Source organism: Eurypyga helias, unplaced genomic scaffold, assembly GCF_000690775.1.
Source record: "Eurypyga helias isolate BGI_N326 unplaced genomic scaffold, ASM69077v1 scaffold7063, whole genome shotgun sequence".
Lineage (NCBI taxonomy): Eukaryota > Metazoa > Chordata > Aves > Eurypygiformes > Eurypygidae > Eurypyga > Eurypyga helias.
The window spans coordinates 15,117-38,397 of record NW_010240617.1 but is presented as its reverse complement, the minus strand read 5'-3'; the positions used below and the strand labels follow the sequence as shown (position 1 = coordinate 38,397).

Sequence of the window (23,281 nt, the reverse complement as noted above, 5' to 3'; positions counted from 1 at the left end):
CATTCAAATTATTGAAACTGTAAAGTAGGAGAAAAAGAGAGGGAAACTAATGCTCTAACTTATCACCTTTTGTGTATATCCAAAGTTGACCACATATCTACAACATTGCTCGAGTTCTATTTATGTTTACCTATCCAGTACACTCGCAAGCACACTGCTGATTAAAAAAAAAAAAAAATTGTAGGATGAATATATTACTATAAACTTCATATGTGTATCAGCTACATTTTTAAAACCTGGAAATTCTTCTAATACCTGCAACTGTTTTCAGATGTACTTAATATCACACAGCTCACTAATTACCATATTGTGCTACTCTCTGACAACTCAGCAGCTCTTCTCAACTGTATAAACCTCCAAAAACATGCAAGCAACATTTTAAGTATGGGTAGTCTATGGAAGATTTCATAACAAACAGCTCAAGTGTTCAACAGCACAGGAAGCAACCATGTTACAATTCCGTATAGAGAAGCCAATCAGACAGAATTCCTTCCATGAGAAGTTAACAAAATGGGGAATTCTAGCTAATCATTTGATGAGCTGAACTGAAGCTATACTGTGCTATAATCCTAGAACCTATTAGTTAAGTAGCTATGACTTTACCTCTAAGCTAACCTCTTACAAAGACTAAATCACACATTTCATACAATGGATTGCTGCAAATATTGCACCAAAATGAATCAGCACAAAAAATAGTAATTCTCTTATGTCCTAGAACAAAAATCTATAAACCAAATTATAAGTTTAATATGAATCACTTATAGAGGAAGAGAACATAGGAAACATGATAAAGTTAGAGCAGCATTATGAACAACATGAAGAGTGGTATCCTAGTTCAGCTTTGTGCAACAGAATGGTTCCATAAAGCATATAATGCTAAATAAAACAGAAAACAACAACTCCAGCCATTAGCCGAGGAACAAATTCCTGTAATTTCTCTGTTAATGAGTTTAGTAACATTCACAGTTTTATGGAAGAGTTGATTAACTGTATCTATTTAAACAAACTAATCCCATCCTTACTGTTCTTTTTTCGACAGTAAAGAACATATTTCTGGCAACCATAACATGTCCACTCCTAGTAAAGTATTTTAATAGGAACTTTATAAATTTTTACCAACTTTTTCCATTACCATTTTTTTTCATCTCTTCTAAAAAAAAAAAAAAAGGACATTTATGGCTCTTAAAACATAGGTGGGAGAATATTTTAAAATATTCCCATACTTTAAGCCATTGTTCAGTGGATTTACTAACTCTTCCTGTGACCACACAGATGTCCCATGACTAACCCTTCAGCAGCTCATTCCTCTCACTTTGGCAACAGGCAGAAACATTATATGATTTGAAGAGAATATACTATACGTAGACACTGTCTTTGGTTTATTACATACTTGAAATCCTGTGGAGGAGATTAACACTTTGGGAAACGAGTGCAAATACATCCAGATGCCATCCACAATTAAAAAATATTCATAGAATTTTTCACTCAACACTGTCTAGCAAAGGAGAGTAAAAAGCCTCAAGTCTGTATTGGTAAAACATTTTCAATTTAAGCAAATGTGGTCTCATACTTTAGAATTAACTGAAGAAGACTAAATTTTCTATAAAGTATGTCAGACTACCTTTCCACTTCTTCTGGGAACCCAATACCACTATTGTTTTTTAATACTTTGTCAGAACGAAGTTTTTATTTCTTAACTTAGTCCTGGAAGCCATACGTTATTTCCTGTTCTCTAATTATTTAGACCTTTATTTAAGAACTTCAGAAAATTGTTCTTAAGTTTTGTAGAGGAACTGGACATCCATTTGCTGTCATTTTTGTAATACTGCAAATAGTAGCAGAACATACCATTTGGAGCACGTGAACTATTTTGAGCTTTCTAAAGGTTTTTCTTCCTTTCTATTCAACTTCCAAATGAAAAAAATTGCAATATATATGGAAATCTAGTACACTGAAAACATTATACTGAGTAGTAAAAAAGTATAAATCACAACAAATATATTGTATATTTATAATTAGATCAAATACAGCATCATGATTTAATTCTGTCTGGATACAGAGAAAAGCTTCAGGCGAGTCTTATTGTTGTTACCATCCTATTTACAGATCCATTAGGATTCTTACTAGCTCAGCAGTGTTTCCAAGAAATTTTTCAAAAGTTGTTTAACTAACAAAACAATTAAGTGTAGCTAGGAAACAGGACTTCCAAAATACATAATGCTAAATGTGTTCTATTTATGTTTCCTTTCTTTGGTAGTTATAGAAAAAATATCTGGCAGTAGAAGTAAGACGACAGGATTTTACTAGCTAACCATTCTGTATGTGCAGAGAGATTTCCAAGGAAGTTCAAGAGAAAGGGACAAGCTTCTCTACTATCTCCAATATAAGGTCTTCCACAGTTCTTTATCTCTAAGCAAGACACTACAACACCTGTGTTAACATTTAAAATTTACTTCGCCCAGCTTTTTGTCACTATTGTTTCTACGAAACAACAGAACCAACAGGTTTTACTGTTACTAGACAAATAAGCTTAACTAGGGCTCCATGTGGTCTTGCAGTTTCTTGTTTATCTTCCTTTGCTAACATCTCAAGAACATGTATTTGCATTTACGCTTCTCACCTTTTTACCTTCTGGCAACTCCCAACTGTTCTGAACTGCAGTTCCCAATATAACAACTAACTTGCTATATTTTCTGCTTTACCTTCTGGAGGAGATAGTTTTATTCAGACAATGCACTGAACACTGTTAAACAATCCTGGCAGAAACAATCCAAACTCTGTCATGAAACAATGCCTATCCCAATGTTTACTGGATAATTTATATATATTAAAAAAAAAAAAATCAGGGTTTTGATTCAGTTTTGTGGTATAGATGATTATAATGTCCATTTTGAAATCCTTCATCTGCTCTTTAAAAACAAAGTAATACAAGTAAGCTATGAAAAATTTCAAAGTACTATAAAATAGAGGGTTCTGATTTTCCTGAAATGCACTTTATCTTTCTATTCTATTTTTAAGATTTTAAGTTTTTCTAGTATATGCATAATGACAACAGAAGAGATTTATTTTTTAGCAATGAAGTTCATCAGATAGTAAATAGCCTTTTAGTGCACAGGCTGAAGTTCTCACACTACTTACTGTATTTTGTTTAAGAAATCATATTCTCCATAGAAAAACAAGCCTTGCTTATTTAATTCCTAAACTTTACTTAGGCAATTTATTATTGAAATGTTGTGAAACACCAGTCTCGAATTTTTCAGCATGAGAACATAACATCAAGAGAAAGAGAGTTTATTCTAATTCAGTACAGTTATGCTGATAGTACGCCCACAGCTAGTGCTGTATGAAACCACCCACACAGCAGCTTTTAGTGACAGATATCTTAAACCTCCTTTTAAAATTACCATTAAGACTGAAATCAGTTTCTGTATTGAACTTCACCTATCTTTTTTTGCTTTTTAACACAGAAATGTATTAATGATTTGAAATGGTAATATTAAAATGTTAACACTAAGAATTTGAATTGTATTTCAAAATGGTATAATTAGTGGTTTCTTATACCATTCAGTGAGTTATCATTGCAGTATAAACTTGTCAGTTCTAAATGCTTAAATATATCTTTGTTTCTTACCAGTTAAAAACTGCACTGCAGAACACCACGTACACCTACACTTATTTATGAGGTGTGATCAACATCAGCCCACGTAAAATATTGCATGTAGCAATGTAATCACTTAATGTAGAAGTACTCCTAAGATAAATTCTTTTTTATATTTTCTTGTTATTTTTTATTACATTAAAACAGTCTCATCTCCTACTCATTTGGTATTTTGATCCTAACATCTATTTCAGCTGGTTCTTTCCTGATGACGTAGTGTCTCTGTCCATCCTGATAGTCTGTACTCCCAGTTTCCAAATTCCACTCTAGTTACAAAGTATAATTCCTCACTTTGCCTCTCTACTTCAGCATATGATCCAGGTATTTATGATGGTAATTCCCACTGATTCATAGAGTTGTTTTTCAAAGGTTTTATTGATTTTCTTTTCATTTTCTCAGTTTCAAAGCATGAGAAACCTGGAGTTCAGACACTAATTAATTAACTTCAGTTGCATTTTTGTACTTCACATCCAGTGCACTTGAGTGTCTATGATCTCTTCCCGTGATCATGAAAGGAAAACAAAGATGAAAATATAAGAAATGTAAGACTATGTGAAGGCTCCCTTTTGAAGCACTCCTGGGCAGCTAGAGCCTACTCAAGGCAAAAATAAAAGGAGTGCCTATTGTACAAAAAGAAGCACAACTGACTGAAAGATCAGACACAGGTGTCAGTGTGAGGTACTTGTGCAAGGACTGCCAAGCACAGTGAAAAACCTCTGTATTAATGATATACCTGTTAGTTAACGATGCCTTGGGATTCTCACCAGACAAGCAGATAAGGGTAACATGACAGGCCACCTAAAGCCTGTACATGGCTGAATCCACAAGGCTGGCACAAAGATCTGCTCTTCAGCTATCAAATTCAAAGAGGAATACTTGAGAGAGAACAACCACAGGAATCATGTCCTTGCTTGGGTAGTTCCTGACATATTGATGGTCAGATAAAAAACGCTGTAATAGATAGGACTAAATTATTCTTTTTCCCCTTGTTCCTAATTATGCTCTGTCCCATCATTCCTATTTTAGTATATTAAGTTGTTAGAAAATCAAGGTATCCTTAACACTGCATGATAAATAACCAAATTGCATCTTTACCCATACAAAAAGCTGTGATCTAAAAAGCATTGGGAAGATCTCCTTCTAACTGGAGCCTTTCTTCTTCCAAGGCATACTACCAGCATTCCTAGAAGTGTAAAACTAAAGGGGAAAAAAAAAAAAGCAGGGCAGATTTGAAAACTCTAAATGGCATTTAGAGTAAATTCATTTTCCTTTTCTTCAGTTTTTTCATCTCATTTTCATCACAGAATCATTTAGGTTGGAAAAGACGTTTAATATCATTGAGTCCAACTGTTAACCTAGCACTGCTAAATCCACCACCAAGCCATGTCCCTAAGCACCACATCGACACGTCTCTCAAATAACGGGGACGGTGACTCAACCCCTACTCTGGGCAGCCCGTTCCAATGCTTGGCAGTGTTTTCGGTAAAGAAATTTTTCCTAATATCCAATCTGAACCTCCCCTGGCACAACTTGAGGCCATTTCCTCTTGTCCTATCACTTGTCACCTGGGAGAAGAGACCAACCCCCACCTGGCTATACCTCCCTTCAGGTAGCTGTAGAGACTGGTACGGTCTCCCCTCAGCCTCCTCTTCTCCAGGCTAAACAACTCCATCTCCCTCAGCTGCTCCTCACAGGACTTGTGCTCCAGAACCTTCCCCAGCTCCGTTGCCCTTCTCTGGACACGCTCCAGCACCTCAATGTCCTTCTTGTAGTGAAGGGCCCAAAACTGAGCACAGGATTCGAGGTGCAGTCTCACCAGTGCTGAGTACAGGGGACAATCCCTTCCCTTGTTCACACTATTTACTTTTCTTCTCCTTTTGTTTTAATGAATCAGATTCTTTAAGAATATTCTTATTAAAATGTTCTTTGTCAAGAAAGGGATATTTGTGTCTATTACTCTGAAAACAGTAACACATGGGTAATAATAGAAACGTATTACTGACAACTAAAAGGAAACCTTGAAGAGCAACACCAAGTGAAAGATGAATAAATGGTTACTGACAGTTTTATGCCACTACTGGCATTTCAGTAGGGGCCACAGTAAGTTAGGGAGGGACCTCTCTTCTTCTAGACTCGTTACTACTTGGAAGGCCTTGAAAGACTTACAATCCAGACAAAACAGAGAAACAGAGTGAGGATGGAGATGACAAGCTCAGGCTCAGAAGTAGCTAAGTGAAGAAGTAGCCTGGTCTCCCAGGAGAAATAAGAGTTCATTTTAGTACTACCAACAAACCCAGGAAGTGTCATAAAAGTTGTTAGTAGCTTTTTTTTGACAGGAAATTAAAATAAATTCTTGGCTAACACTGTATTAAAATATTGCTTTTTAGACCTGTTACCTTATTCTAGGAACCAGTCAAATTAAAAATCAACAACAGCAACATGAAACTCCAAGTCAAACACCCAGTGAATAAGGAAAAAATACTGCTTCTGATTTGAACATAAATATAGTGTATTAAATATTATGCCATTTCCATTTACATAATGATTCAAGAGACAGTAGTAATTTTTGAAATGCAACCCCCAAAATATTTACTAGTAAAAAGAACATTATATTCTGGTATTCAAATTCTAAGCACAGTATTAAAAATATTACATTTCTGCAAAGTGCTAATTACAACTGTATTAACTGGAAAGGAAAATGTCCTCTAATTTTTAAGTTAAATTACCTGGAAAAAATTTCATCTTTAATGGCGAACATGGTAAATGTAGAAACTCTCTTTAATGCAAAAATAAAATGGAATTATAGGATACAAAATACATAAAGTGCCCTATAGATGTCTAAACTAAAGAAAGAGTAGTTTTATATAAACTCTTTATACTGCGATCAAATATTTTTGTCAATTTTCTTATATATATATATTTTTTTTTGACTAGACAATGGAATATCCTGCAATTGCTTTTAATAAACTCCAGACAAAAGGGAGATGAACTCCAGCACCAGCAAAGGTTGTTTGTATACACTAGACTACCTATTTCACTTAGAAAAAACTCCCACTGAAGCCAATTACCACCTTTTCATACTACCCAACATCTCTCTAGTCGTTTAGCAAGCAGCGACAAAAATTTTAAAATGTAAAAGAATTCATATCCAAAATAAGACAAATCCTATTTGCAAAGTAAGAAAAAGAGGTATAATATATGCATAGACACAACATGTAACTATTCTTACATATCTCTGAATGTAACCAGTAACAACAGAACTATATTTCATGTGCCCTAATTCTCTTCATCCCAGTCGTCATTAGCTGTCAAATTCATGTATTATCTTGTTGGAATTATGTCTTCTGTAACAAACATGAGATATGCCTATGGAAGAACTGTAGGAGCTGATATACCATTATAATAATCCGTGTCTTCTGCATGACAAACCCTGTAACATTCAAATTGGAATTAACACTCAAAGGTCACACTGTACATTAGGTTTTTCTCACCATGGTCCTGAAATTGCAATACTCAGTTCAGAGTATTCTCTTTAAAAGGAACCCTGCTGAAGTCATTTAAATAATACAAATTGTGTAGCCCACTTACATGCTGTAGACTGAAGGATTAGAGCATGTACAACCGTATCCTTATTTTGACATTATACTATAAAGATGTGAAAAAGGCAATATCCTAAGACTTATAAAAATCAGCCATTGTCACTGCAACTGTGGAAGATATATTAAATTACTTTGAAGAGACTATATTTCAAGTTAGGAAAAACTTTTTTGGAGTTCTGTATCTGAAAATGGTCCTTGCTTTCAGAAGCAAGCTTTTCCTGTCTTACTTCAGTTTGAAAGATCTTTTCTTTGTTCTCTCCTGTCAAACATGACAATGTGTTTGTCTGTCTAGTTTGGGTATAAAATGCACAATGCAAGATATTTTATGCTGAAACAATTATTTTCTGAATCAAAAAAAGGTAAATAGACAATTATGTCATACTTTATTTTTTCAAAAGACTCTTATTACATTCCTGCAGATGTTACTACTACAACTGGTATAATGAACCAGTTACGTAGTTAATGTAGTTTGTAATTTTCATGATATTTTGATTCCAGAAGAATTAAGAGGCATTAGTTCGTATACCATAAGCTCGTTGCTCTTGACAAAGCCTGTCACTAGGCACAGACGCTATATTCTTACAGAAGGCAGGAAAGGAATTGCCCTCTTCAGACCAGCAGAAAATATACAGTGACACTGTGCCTTAACAATGTTAGAAATACTACCATCCAAAGAGGAAATTAATCTTGCTTACCAAGGATTTATAGCTTTAGTAACTCTTACGCTCTCAGTATAATTAGTCTTTTTGCACTTGATCTCAATAATAGTCATTATAAAAGCAAGTGAAAGGTTTTTTTCCTCTCAGCTATCTAATTTTTATTTTGTTCTAAATATTCCAAGTCCATTTCAGATCATGGAATTGTTAGGCTACAATTCTGGATCTCCCTGAGAGAGCACAAGCTATTTGACTGTGTTCTGCATGGTGAGAGAAGAAAGTTACTTATTAACAGATTAGGTCGGCAGTGAAATTGGCACAGGCAAACAAAACATTTTGCTTTCAATGGTTATAAAAGCAACAAATAATTCTGTATGTTCTTTGATAATAATTTTTATAGACTTCAATTTGTCTTTAATATCAAATCTCTTTGACCTTTTGCAGATATCTGAGTGCCAACAGAATTTCGTATAGATAGATAGTACCATTGTGATCAGGCTATAAAAGATTGCTCAAGGAAACAAAGCATGGAAGAAAAGCTAAATGCAGTTCATAAGCCACAGTCCTCCTTCACAGAAGGAATTAATCACATGAAATACCTAAAACTGAAGGATCCCTAGAAGTTATAGAAAACCAGTTTGTAAACAGCAAAACAAACCCAAAACAACCAACAGCCAAGGCCATGTGGCATTCATCCAAAAACTAAAACCAGGCTGAAATTGCCAAACCGCAGTGTGCAACTTCTTGATTAAAACTCTTTGTTTCTAGAGATCTGAAAAGGAGGTAACATAGCATTAATGCTTATGAAGAGCTCAAGGGAAGGTCCAGGGAGCTCCCAAACAGGAAGCCTCACATTTATATGAAGAGAAAGTATTTTGAAGAATAGAGACACTGGATAGATGAGCAAATATAACATATTTGTGAAGAGTCAACGTGACTTTCTTGAAGGGAATTCATATCTCCCAAACATACTGGAATTTTTTTGAAGGCTTCAAGTAACACTTAGACAAGAAAGATAGACTTGGCTTCCAAATGGCATTCAACAAGACTGTTAGAGAAACTATCAAAACACAGAACAAGATAAAAAGTATTCCTCTGGGTAAGAAATTGACAGAAACAAAGGACGGGAATAAACTACCATTTTTCACAGAGGACAGAGATCACTAGCAGAGGCCTAAGGAGACTTGTGCTGGAACAAGTTGTTGATCAAATTCACAAATGATCTGAAAAAGTTAATGAAGAGTATGGCAAAGCTTGCTGATGATCCTAAGGGTAACAAAAATAAGAGCCATTTCTAATAAAAATTAGAGATGAAATGGCATATAAAATTCAGTGTAGATGAAAGTGATTCAAATTGGGAAAAATATTAACTCTAAATATACAATGAATGGCTTTGAACTGAGAGCTGACAGTTTGATGAAAGGATCAGCTCAGTATGAAGAAAAGGAAAAACAAGCCATTAAGAACTATTAAAAAAAAAAAAACAGAAAACACTATTATGCTACTCGATAAATCAATGCTGCACCTGAATCTTGAATTCTGTGTTTGGATTTGTTTTTCTCACCTCAAATAAGGAGTAATACTACCTAAAAAGGTGCAGAGAACAGTAACAGGATTGTTGTAAGTAAGGAAATTTTTAGTTACAGGAGCAAGTAATATGAAAAATTTAAGCTGTGAAACAGATAAGATAGGAATGAAAAATCTGCAAAATCATGAATGATGAGAAAAAATAATGAGAAAATAAACAGGGACAGATGTATACTGGCTTTTACACCCAAAATTAAGGGGTATAAAAAAACTCCATGCAGTTAGCAGACCTAAAACAATTAATAGGAAATGCTTCTTCATACAACATGTAGTTGATTCCTTATTGTAGCATGCTACAGATGCTGAAATTTTACATATGATCAAAACTAACCTGAAGGACTCAAAGAATAAAAATCCTTCAAGGGTTATTTAATGCAAATATACCACTTTGTTCCAAGAAGTTCATGAGCCAAAACCTGCTGGAAGCAGAGAGAGTATTTGGATGAAGTATTGCTATGTACTCCCTATGATACTGTACTCTACCCTATATGCTTCTCTTGGCCTCTGTGGAAGACAAGATACTGGAACTGAGGAACCTTTGATGTTAACATATTGCATGATTTCCATGTCTCTGTTATGGATACCGAAGCCGGGCTGTATGCTTATTTTGTATCTTCATTCTACTACAAAGGAGAGGAAATACTTCCTTTTTCCTTCACGGGAAAAGACTAAATTGTCCTTGGTCAAAGGCTACACAGTTCCTTAAGTTTTTATTTTTCCTAGAGATTCCATCACGTAATTGGGATTTTGGTTGGGGGGAATAGGGGGCAGGGGAGGAAGAGAAACGTTCTTTCATTTCAGGAAATATAATCAGCTGTCAGCAAAATAATTTTCAAACCCCAAACCTAGGGTATGCTTAAGATACTGTGCATTATAGAAACCTTGTAATCTCTTACTGTGTACACACACACAAAATTGTAAATGTAAGATAGTTTCAGATTTTAATATATTTTTGTTACATTTATTCATGAAAAATACTTTAATAACTTAATTACGTAATGCTATCCTTTAACATAGGTAAACCTTACCTAGTTAGTATTTTCTTCAAGTTTCATACTTTTTTCAGGATCAATTTTGATAGGAATCATCTGGGTTTCAGTGACTAGTTAGGTCTGTCACAAATTCATGGAAATGTGCCCTGTGCACCAATATCTAAAGATGCCTTGGAAAGGAAATCAAGGTTTTTGATCTTTTGCTTGGAAGTGTTTTCCAGTGTTGCCATGGTATCAGTGATAGCTATTTTAAGACACTAGCTGTGGAATATCTTTGAAAATATACCTAGGGAACACATAAATCATGTCTAATACTTCTAAAACAATGATCAGGATTTCCATATTCAGCAGAACAGAGTGATATGAAGCCATTATGTTTGTGTAAGGAATCTTCTAGAAAATTTAGTTTTGAAGTGTGATTCTTCCTTCATTCATCTTCCTGAATCTACCTTGTTCAAGGCTTTTACAGTTTTCAGAAATCTGCTAAAATTCTGTATGTGAATTTTGACTTCCCTTTGCATCCATTTTGGTTCTCTTAATTATGTTCACTAGGTTCTAAAAGTTAGAGCTTAACAAATGTAGTCAAAGTTTACATAACTTGAGAGTCCAAGGCTCTTAACCTTCTGCAAAAGGTTTTCTGACTTCTTCCAGAGTGCCTTATAATGAAGCTACCTGCACAGCTTTCAGGAATGCTCTAGAACTCCTCTGCCCAGCATGTATCTTCTTCCTAGAACAGTGACCTGACACTGGAAATCCTTACAAAAGCTGGAGTTCAAGATTAGCAGTACTCAACCAACTTCAGCAGGGGTTTCCATCAGACAGTTATCACTGAAACTACCTTTACAACCACACCTATGTCTTATTTCAAATAATGAAATACTTATAGATAAGTAGTTCCTGAGCAATAGTAATGTTCATGTGTATTTTCCTCACAACATAGGATATCATATTGAAGAATTTCACTGGTTTCTAGGCTGGTACTGATGTGTTTCGTGGTACAGAAGATGGAAGGAAGAGAATCAGAATATAGAAACACCTGATTTTTCTTTAAGGAAAGTCAAGTCTTTTTGAAAATATCTTAAATTTTCAGTTACTGTCTGTTAAGGGACAATCACAGTCCAACTGCCCCAGAAATGTGTTAGCTGAATGTACAATAAACCAGCTCCCAGAAATCCCAAGAATAGCCCCTGAACAGAGAGACAGGGTTTGTTTTAACCTAAAAATCATCAGAAAACTGATTTTTTCCAGAAGAACTGCCATAATGGTTCATTATGTAAATAGGTTTATGTAAAAAGTCTCTAATAAATAGTAAAAACCTTACTACTCTGATGTAATTGACTATCTGATGCAGTAACAGTGAAGAAAAACCCCAAAGGAATCAATTATACTAATAGCTAAGTGCATTTTATCCATAGAAGAATCTCTGTATAAACAGCCAATTCTCCTTAGAGAAAGCCAAAGTAAAACTACTTAGAATTTTCCTAGAGCTGTCATAATATTCCTTATTAACTAAAATTTAGTATTGGTACTGCTTATAACAGCAGTGAAATATAAAGACAGGTGTTAAAAGTCACTGGCTTAAACTCTTTTTAATTTACTTAAAATCTGACATTACACAGCACCTCTTGGTTGTTGCAGTTACTAATAAATCAAACCAAAGGCTTGCATGATCTTAAGAGTTCAGAATTATTCCCAGCATAATTGGACATGTGGTCCCATTGCAAAAATTTCCAGAGTAATTTAGCTTATTTATAGACACACAGAAGGACACTGTATACTGAGTGCAATATTCAAGACTCTCACTACTGGCACCTACTTTCATCAGAAATGCTCCCACAGCAGGCCCAGTGGCAAACTGAGTCAGGCAATCTTGCAATATCTTTACTATTTTTAGAATATACAAGAAATGTAAGGTATTATTCCCTGTAGTGAGCTCCTCAGAGACAAAAAAAACCCACAAACTTGCAACAACTAAGGTGATTTAATAGCCTGCCGAAAATAGCACAGGAACTTTTTGTTGGTATTTTGTCAACTCACCACCTCAGACTTATAAACACTATATTAGGCACCAAAACAGGTAAAATTTCTTCCCATGAATATCAGTTAATTTCAGGTAATATGAAGTGAAAAAGTAATTTTTCACTGGCCTAAAACAAGACTGATCTTGGTATTAAATAAAACTTGACTGCCAAACAACATACAGCCCAGATATCTGATGTAGCAACCACCAGTCCACATCAGCCTTTTTGTGAGATGGCACATCTGCTTTAACTAGGCCTATGAGAACAACCATCTGCCTTTACATTAAAGAAGCGACCAAGATGGAAAATGTGCTTTTTGAGGTGGACTTACTTGAACCTTTTCCTTAAGGGTGCACACCTCAAGAAAATAAAAAAGCTTTCAAACTGGACAGATTAAAAAAAACAGAGCAATGACATTTTTAAAACACGTTTTGAAAAACTTTGAAGCCTGGAAGCTTCTAAGTCAAGATAAGTACAAACCACTTTATAACAGAACCTCCCACTGTGTCCTTCCACACAAGCCTTTGCTTACTGGACTGATTTCAAACAAATAAGTGATTTCCTGTGTTGAAGCCAATTCTGCCCAATTCTCCCTACTTCTTAGGAAGATTATCTATCCGTCACCACAGAGATCTAGCTCTAACTCTGCATCCTAATACTCAAACTAGACTCTTCACGTAAGGCTTCTACAGGTCCCTGCAACCTCTGGTTGATGTCTAGATTAGCCAGTAGTTGCTCTCAGCTTAGTGTCAGAGCCAGGGCAAGTAAAGGACTACCTACAGCAGAGATTATATTGGCTCAGGGACCACACAAGCAAACTGGAAATACACAAGTGCATATGACCAGATGGGATGCATTTCAGGAAGCTGAGGCAACTGGCTGGTGTCACATGAAGGCCACACATTATCATCTTTGAAAAGTCATGTCCATCAAGGGAAGTTCCTGATGGCAGGAAAAAGGCAAACATCACACCCTTCTGCAGTCTAACCTCAATTCTCAATAAGCTTATGGAGCAAATTTTCCTGAAAACTGTGTCCAGGCCAATGAAGAACAAAGAGATTGAGAATAGCTGTCAGGAATTTACCAATGACTGACAAATTTTATTGTGTTCTGTGATGCAGTGACTAGCTCCATGAACTAGGGAGAGCATAGTCATAGTTTGCCTTGACTTTATTGAGGCTTTCTGTACGGTTTCATTAGTATCTTTATCTACAAATTAGAAAGCTATGACTCAGACAAGTGGACACTAAGGTGGGTAGAAAATTGATAGGACTTTGAAGCTTAACAGTGAAGCCTGCAGGTTAAGGGATGTGATTATTCTCCCTTTTTAGCACTTGTAAGAACGAGAGTTTCTAGAGTGCTTCTTTGGGATCTCCAGCCCACCACGCTGACTTCCTGGAGTGAGTTCAGTGGTGGCAAGAGGACTACAGAGATGCAGAGAAGGTCAAGGAGGGATTTAACTGCTGTCTTCGACTACTTGAAGGAAAAGGAACAGAAAAAATTAAGCTGGATTCTTCCTGGAGGTGTACAATGAAAAGACAATAGCTAATGCATGAGAGCTGTAAATTCTGAATAGACACAAGGAAAAAAACCTTCATGGTGAGGGCGAACATTGGAATGGGCTGTTACCCTTGGAGATATTCAAAAGATGACTGGACAATGTCCTAAACAACCTGATCTAAGTTGCTCTGCCTTGTGCTGTGATCTGGACCAGATGACCTCCAGAAGCCACTTCCAAGTTAAACTATTTCATCATGATTCTATGATTTGGTCCATTTTGGAAGCAGTATCGAAATTCACTTGCCCCAGACAGCTGCAAGAGAAATTAGTTAAGTTCTTGTAGAAGTGACTTGTTGGATGCATGCCATCCGACTAGTTATAGTCCCCTTAGCATGCTCTAGAATGCTCTGTCAGTTTGAAATCCATGCATAGGAACTGTAGACACAAGCTATAGTCCTAATTCTTTCCCATTTTGCCTTTGAAGAATTTTAGCTCTTAGAAATTGTTGGTCCTTGCAGTCCTGCCCCTCCATTGTGTGTTTACAAAAAAGCCATATAGCAGATCACTTTTCCAGGGGAATACACCACCATTATAGATTAATTTAGAGTATGTACCCTCATAGTAAAATAAATAGTAAAAAAATACCAATTTTTTTGAGCATCACTGGAACTACTTAAGTGTTCTTTCCCAGAAAAACAGCCCAACTGTAATTTCCTTTTATTCTGCCTAAAGGTCCTTCTTTCAGAATAATTGCTATCTTTCAAGCTGAGAAAAATCAAACAGCAGAAATTCCAACATGCAATCTGGCTTCATTTCCGTACTACTATGAAACTGCAGTATCTCTTACCACTGTGCATGTACATCTGTCTGTTTGAACTTAGAATAGGTTATCACATCTGATTCTTTGGTGGTGTCTCAGTAACAACAATTTAGCAAAGCCTTACCCACTGGTCTGGAAAAAGTAATCCTACAGCTACAACAGAAAGTCATGTCCTCTTTGCAATAATAAGAAACAACCAAATGTTTCAGACACACAGACTTAACGACACGTGCTTGAAAAGTTTGTATTTTTTAAAAACTCTGATGTAAAAGGAATGCTATGTTTTTTACCAATCGCATTTCTGTAACTTGGAAATTTTGACTGTATTTTCTTTTTCTTTGCTTTTTTGGGGTAATCTGAAGTATTGTGAAATAACTGAAATTAATACATTGCAAAAACTGTTACTATTGTTGCAGAGCAAGATAAAAACAACACGAAAATATCATTAAAGCAAGCAAGAGCTAGCACATGTTGTGGTCAGCCTGGAGCTGTGCCTTAGCTGCCTGAGCAGCCAACTGTTAAAGAGCAGCAGCTGGGTTCCACCTGCCTTGCTGTCCGCGAAGTTCCCTGAAAGAGCTGAAATAAACTTTGCCACTCCACTCCTCTCTTAGGTTTGGTTGATATGATTCTAGGACTTGAGCAGATGATCATTTAGACAGCTCAGCTACATACCACTTGTCTCAGCAAAGCCAACTTCTTAATGTTTTTCCTTACACAGTACTTACCTTTCAAATAAAGATACCAACTTTCCATCAGAACTGAAAAAAACCACCATATTTGAAGGCACATTTGCCTATAGTGTGAATCTGCAAATAATTTTCAGGTTGTCTCCCCATGAAAAACTGTTATATATGTAGTATTCCATAATGTTCTAAACTGGCAATGCCCCAGAGCACAGCACTCAGATGAGGGTTTTTTTGAAGTAATAACTTATATTACAAGGAAATAATTCTGCTTATAGTTGTATATGTACAACTCAACATAAATGGATGTTGCATGAACACTGCTGAGAGCAAAATCTGGTACAAAATATTTCAAAAGGATGAAAACATATTGGACTAAAAAAGCCTCCACATTTTATAAGTGAAGTAATGGAATAAAACCAGCTGTATTCATAACCACATAAAAACATTCTGCATTAATGTCCTTAATTTCAGTAAGAATATTAGGAATATTGGCATAACAGGAAAGCTACAGGGCATCCGGGAGTAAATGACCCACATAATGTAATTAGAACCAGTACTAAATAAACCACTGGAAAGGAACAAACACAAGGAGGTTATTAATTAAAAGGTATAATACTCTCAACATGCAAATTGGCAGCCACAAGTTAAGCTCAGAAAAATTACCTTCTTGGTTTTCAAACTGCTCTGACAACAGATGGTAGCAGCAGCCAACACTGCAAACTGCTTTGATTTCAGGCTTGGCAGTAAAAATTCGTAGAGTATTTGCAGCAAGATCACCACATGTATGTAGACCCACCAGCATACAGTCCTAAAAAGGAAAAGGAAAAAAAAACCCAACAAATAAAGCATTTCCCTCTTCAACTGAACGAGCATGAACAAGAACAACAAACTCCAAAACCCAAACATGCTGCAAATGGTTACCGAGACATAAGGTTTAAATACACAGCTCCACAAGCAATCCTGTTTTTCGGCTCTAGAATTTTTCAGTGCATAGTGAAACTTCTTCAGTGCTAAGAAAACATGGTACACTGCCTCTGTGGAGAGACAGACTGGTCATCACTTTGTTCAGGCAAGAGTCTCTGCTCTCCACCTTCCCTGGCTACGAGGAAGCAGAAGTTCAAGACTATGAAAAGCAGCTGGCTTACCTGCATGGAAGGGAAGATCTACATGGTGACTGTACACAGGCCTTTTTCTTTGGTCTTTACTAGCTTTCCTGTTATTGTTATTACTTCCACTGCTACTTCCTTTTCTTACTTCAGATTTACTGCTGTAAATCTGGCTGCATATACCTATAGCATTTCTGTTACTTTCAGCTGCTGAAATCAAAACCACCTCCTAAAAAAGTATGTGATTTGAGGAGGAGGTTTCTTATTTCCAAAACTGTAGTACTGCCACAGTTTTGCGCTGTGCCTACTACTATTCAACAACAAATGGGCATTTTCTTTCATATGCTTCATCAACAAACGCTGCTGCTCAGGGTGTCTTTTGCAGACAGACATGAGCTTCCTCTGTACATTCTCAGATACTCAGTAGGATTTATTACCCCAAGTTACAGGGCACAAACCTGTGGTCTTGAGTAAGAGATAAATTACATCCCTGAATATAACAGTTCAGTTACTACTGAACACAGACAAGTTTTTATCCTTCCATAAAAGACAATATATCTACTGAACCAATGTACATTAGCTCAGGAATAGGAAATAAACAGCCATACATCTTCTAGACTTGTGTCACTGTCTTTGGGCAGCTGAGCTTGAGCTTGTTTGTGTAGACACAATCCCTGTCAGCCAGTAAATTACTAAATGAACTTAAAGTAACTCTGAAAACTCAAAATATAAAAGCATTATTTGCAAACAGGGCTCTTCACAAACTGTTTATGTTGAGTACTACACAGATAAATTCTCCTATGCATTCAAATTTTAATTGAAATTACAAAAATATAAAACTTAAAAAATAATAAATTTTAGGAAAATTGTAATTCCAGTGCTTAATATATCCATCTACCTTGTAAATATAACTCTTCTCATAATAATTAGATGCTATCTATAGCCACAATTGCAAAACACCCGAATGTGCTAATATGTATGCTGCTAATCACCTACCCCAAGCCCAGGAGTGATGCATCCCAACAAAGGAATTCAGGCAAAAATGCCAGGAGGCCTGCATGGATGAACAAGGAGCTCCTGGACAAACTCAAAACATAAAAAGGAAGCCTACCAAGGGTGGAAGCAAGGACAAGTAGCCTGGGAGAAATAAAGAGAAATTGTCTGAACATGCAGAGATCAGGTTAGGAAAGCTAAAGCCCTGACAGAATTAAACCTGGCCAGGGACATCAAGGGCAACAAGAAAAGCTTCTATAGATAGATCGGTGACAAAAAGATGGCTAGAGAATATGTGGGCCTTCTCTGGAAATGGGAGACTTGGTTATGTGGGATATGGAGAAGGCTGAGCTACTCAACAACACTTTTTGCCTCAGATTTCACTGGCAAGTGTTCAAGCCACTCCTCCCAAGTCACAGAGGGCAAAGCCAGGGACTCAGAGAATGAAAAACTGGTCACTGTAGAAGATGAGGTTTGAGACCACCTAAGGAACCTGAAGGTGCACAAGCTGAGGGGACCTGATGAGATGTATGCACAGGTTCTGAGGGAACTGGCAGAAGTTGCTAAGCCGCTATCCATCATATCTGAGAAGTTTTAGCAGTTTCATGAAGTTCCCACTGACTGGGAAAAGGGAAACAACCCCCATATTTAAAAATGGAAAAAATGAAAACTCAGGGAACAACAGGCCAATCATTCTCTCCTCTGTGCCCAGCAAGATCATGGATCAGATCGTCCTGGAAACTATGCTAAGGCATATGGAAAATAAGGAGGTGATTGGTGACAGCCAACATGGCTTCATTAAGGGCAAGTCATGCCCAACAAATTTGGTGGCCTTCTACAATGGGGTTACAGCACTGATGTATAAGGGAAGAGCAACTAACGTCATTCATCTGTTTGGACTTGTGTAAAGCATTTGACACTATCTTGCAAAACACCCTTGTCTCTAAAGTGGAGAGACATGGATTTGACGGATGGTCCACTCGGTATATAAGGAACTGGCTGGATGGCTGCACTCAGAGAGCTGCAGTCAATAGCACAATGTCCAAGTGGAGACCAGTGATGAGTGGCGTTCCTCAGGGCTGGGTATTGGGACTGGTGCGCTTTAACATCTTTGTCAGTGACATGGATGATGGGATCGAGTGCACCCTCAGCAAGTTTGCTGACGACACCAAGCTGTGTGGTGTGCTTGACACGCTGAAGGGAAGGGATGCCATCCAGAGGGACCTGGACAGCCTGGAGAGGTGACCTCATGGAGTCAACAAGGCCAAGTGCAAGGTCCTGCACCTGGGTTGGGGCAATCCACAAACTCAAGCTGGGCAGAGAATAGATCAAGAGCCCCGAGGGGAAGGACTTGAGGGTGTTGGTTGATGAGAGGCAGTGTGCGCTGGTAGCCCAGAAAGCCAATCATATCCTGGGCTGCACCAAAAGAATTGTGGCCAGCAGGTCAAGGGAGGTGATTCTCCCCCTCTACTCTGCTCTCGTGAGGCCCCACCTGCAGTACTGCGTCCAGCTCTGGAGCACCCAACATAAGAAGGATATTGACCGGTTGGAGTGAGTCCACAGGAGGGTCACAAGGTGCTGGAGCACCTCTGCTTTTGGGACAGGCTGAGAGAGTTGGGCTTGTTCAGCCTGGAGAAGAGAAGGCTCTAGGGAGACCTTACTGCAGCCTTCCAGTACCTGAAGAGGCCCACGAGAAAGCTGGGAGGGGGTACTTTTTAAAAACGCCTGTAGTGACAGGACAAGGGGTAACGGGTTTAAATTAAAAGCAGCAAGATTCAGACTGGACATCAGAAAGAAGTTCTTCACAGAGAAGGTGGTGAGGCACTGGAACAGGTTGCCCAGAGAAGCTGTGGATGCCCCATTCCTGGAAGTGTTCAAGGCCAGGCTGGATGAGGCTTTGATCTAGTCTAGATGGAGGTGGTGGTCTAGTGGAGGGTGTCTGTGCCCTTGGCAGGTGGCTTGGAACTAGATGATCTTCAAGGTCCCTTCCAACCCAAACCATTTTGTTTTTCTGAAACTTTTGACAGCTGGTTATTATCTACCCCATAAATTCTAAAGGTTGCTTTACATATTCAAAATAATCACAACACATATATTAAAACAAAAAAATTCTATATGCTAGACATACTTCTGCTAACTGGCTTAAAAACATTACTGGGCCAGAATATTCATTTACACCACTGATAGCACTATATGTACTCTCAGCAAATATTATGTGAATATGAAAACAGTCATATAAAGACAATGGAAAATCGACTTTGAATATTAAGAAAATAACCTCCAGATCTGTTATGATGTCACTGAGTTCTGTTTCTGCAGTGATGCAAGAGGTCAATGGAAAATACAGGGTTGATTCACTCGACTTGCTTGCTTTAGCCTTGAGAGATGCCATTTTTCTTCGCACCTTTTCCTCTTCACAGAGTTCGTCACAGTTACACTGAGATGATGAAAAAACTTCTACAGCATCAGCAGGCAGAACATTTAGAATAGCAAGAACCTCTTGAGGAAGTTTGCTCTCATCACACTGTTTCCGAGCTACCAAATCAACTTCAGTTTGTTTGCCGATTTCAGCTGTAGCAATTTCTGTGGAACCACAACAAGAAACTACATCTTGCATAGTCACTTGGTCCTGACTTTGAAGATGGCTGTCATTATTTAAGGGCTTTTCACCGATTGCTTTACATTTCATTTCACTTTCCACTGGCCTGCCATTTGCCTTTTCCAGCCTCTGGCTTTCGAGGTCTGCTCTTCCTCGACTCTGATATGCTCTCCAGTGTTTCTTCAATTTTCTGTTCCTTTCATGAGCACCATTAGTGTTGGTGTTTGAGGAGTCAATTCCATAAACTTTTAAATTATATTGCATGGACAAAAATGAACTCAGGTAGCCTTTTCCAGAACCTATATCAATCACCTAGAGAATGGGGAAAAAAGAAAATAAAATTTTCTATATTAATGAGCAACAAGACACCCTTCAAACAAATGCAAAGGAGTTCCCTAAAAATTTAAGCATGCATTTGATACCTACCTCAGTATCATCCCCCCTAATAGACTTGGTTCTTTTCCTCTGTTGATAGACCTTCTGACTTTAAAACACAGAACTCAATCTTATTGGCTTCAGAAAACAGACACTGTAATGCTTATGCAATGCATATGTCCTGACTCTTTTGGGAAAGACTTTTAGTATTTTTTTTGACACAGAACTTCCTTCTGCTAAAGAAAAAAAAAAAATAAACCACCACCACACCACCTGTCCTTGCCAAACTGGGTCAGGATATTGAGTTAGCAGAGAAAGTGTTCACAGTATTTAGCTTTAGGCACCTAACTCCCATACTGAGGTGTCTACTACCACTAGGTGTACAGAAATAGGCACCCTGAGATTCAGTGCCCAACTTAATCACTTCAGATGTGGCCTAAAACTAGGTGATATTGATACCCTCTTTTATGTCAGAGTACTTATTTATAACGCTTTCCCATTCTGTGAAAATTATCCATCAGCTTTGATTAACATGAGGATGCTTTTGTAATAAAACAAAGGGGCCCCTATGTCACAAGGGCTTTCCACTGCCTGTTCTGGAGGAAGGATTGAATACAAAGGGTAACTAGCTGACAGTTTAGTTTGTCTCATAGTTGACAGCATGTGCTAGTTCAGTGACCAATGTAACATAGGAAGGAAAACACTAGAGAGAGTAGTAGCAGAAACAAGCATAACCTGAGACCTTTAAGTACATAATCACAGCTTTATATCATATGTGTTTTAATTTGTAATAAATCTGTAACTATATATTTTGCAAGAATAGGAAGAGTGACACTTCTCTAAGAAAAGAAAATTATAATGTTAGCTTCTGTTCAGGTGTCTACCAAAATTATATTGACTAGATACAATTTCTTTGTAAATGTTCCTGAAAGTGTTTGTTTCAAGACCGTCTATGTCTTGTTCTTGGTCTGTCACATGTTCCTAAGAAAATTTATACTGATATTTGTAAGTTCAAATAGAGCATACACTGCGTGGATCTATCTTAATCTAACTGCACAGTTTTTTGCCAGCAAAGCATACTCAGTACAGCAATACTCTTACTGCAATGAAAAACAAAGATTTATTCCTTATTTTAAGGAAGGTAAAGATTTGTACAGCCATGGAATTAGAAAGAAACTTTGAATCAGTGTCACTAAAGACTATGTAAACCAGTGGAGAATACACACTATTAGATAAAAATTGTTTACCCAGGCTGCACGTGGCTTTCTCACCTGCACTCGTCATATGATATTGCTGCATGTTCACCATCTAGGTATGCCACAATCCTCAAACTTCTTGAATGACATCAGTATAGGATTGGATTTAGTGAAATAGAATTGATACAATTTAAGCATAATTTCTGAAAATGTCACATGTGTCACATTTATCACCAATATTGTCTTAGATTATTTAAAAGTGAAGGAAAGAAAAGCGTTCAAGGAATAATTTTATCCATTATTTTATGCAACAGATATAACTGTTAAGCAGACTACTGTGCACACCTCCACTTCTGCAAGGGTTTTTATTTCTGTGCAAGGCAGCATTTGGACACAAGAGTCGGAGAGTAAATCATTCCTAACTCCTACGTGTGACCTCTAGTGGCTGTAAGGACAAACTGCTGTTTGGGTAAGGTTTTCCAGTTGTTTGCAAGTAAAAAGATAACAGTAATGTTCAATTAGCGCTTTGCGGATAGTTTTAAAGCGGAAGGAAAATTTTACTAAAAATAAGCAGGCAAAGAACTTGTGCTACACAAACAGACGGCATTTAAATTAATCCCTGCTTTACCCTCCCTTGATTACGTAAGGAAAGGTAATCAGCAAACCATAGCGTATCTGCCAAGCATGAACTTCTAAAATGGAATTTCCATGATATAGTGAACTCCAAAGGTCTTGTCCATAGTGAGTTGGGTACTATGTTTAAACGCAGTTTCTGGCACAGTATAATGAAGAACTTTGTTTCCAGAAGCATTCCAACATTTCCCAGCACCAAATCACAAATTTAATGGATGCTGAATGCAGAATTATATCATACTTACATTACACATTGCAACTCTTGCTGCACATGCTGCAATTTCCAAGGAAAACTTTCACAAATACATTAAAGAAAACAAATGTGCATTTAAACAAAGAATCGTCATCCCTGGCTTCTTTTCAGAGTTTAATCAAGAAATTCTTAATGAAATAAAGTTCCACTTGCACAACAGGAACAAAGATTAAAAGGGGAAGTAGACAACTTAAAAATATCCCTTCCGTTAGTTTGCTTTAATGTTTTAATTCAAATCATTATCCTAGAAGTGATTATGATAGTAATAAAACTTTTGCTTTTGTTCTCATTTTACTATTGATTATATCCTACATTATAAAGTACCACAAGAGAGTAATATCCTCTACCACCCATTATACGTCATGGGTATCGAGGTGAAATGGAGGGCATTTTTCAAGCCTTCGGTGACCTGTAATATCTGACAGAAACACCCTGAGGACATGTACTGTTGTAAAACATGTTGTGTTTTCATAGCTCTAGATTTTTTAATTAAATGCCACATATATTTTGTTTTGCAAGAAGGATAGGAAAAAAATCAGTAAGGAAAACACTCTCCTAAAACTTTACAATTCCTTTATTTTTTTAAGTTGAAAGGTAACCAAAACAA

General features: G+C 37.0%; 1 protein-coding gene across 1 annotated transcript in view; it reads right to left on the bottom strand.

The window, feature by feature from the left end:
* The window catches only part of METTL25 (methyltransferase like 25), a 62,833-nt gene that overhangs the window by 25,158 nt on the left and 14,394 nt on the right, over positions 1-23,281 (bottom strand). The window contains exons 4-5 of the mRNA XM_010148492.1: positions 19,897-20,529; positions 16,183-16,327 (exon numbers count right to left, since the gene is read on the bottom strand). Coding sequence (XP_010146794.1) covers positions 16,183-16,327; positions 19,897-20,529 — 778 coding nt within the window. The remainder of the gene's footprint in view (positions 1-16,182; positions 16,328-19,896; positions 20,530-23,281) is intronic.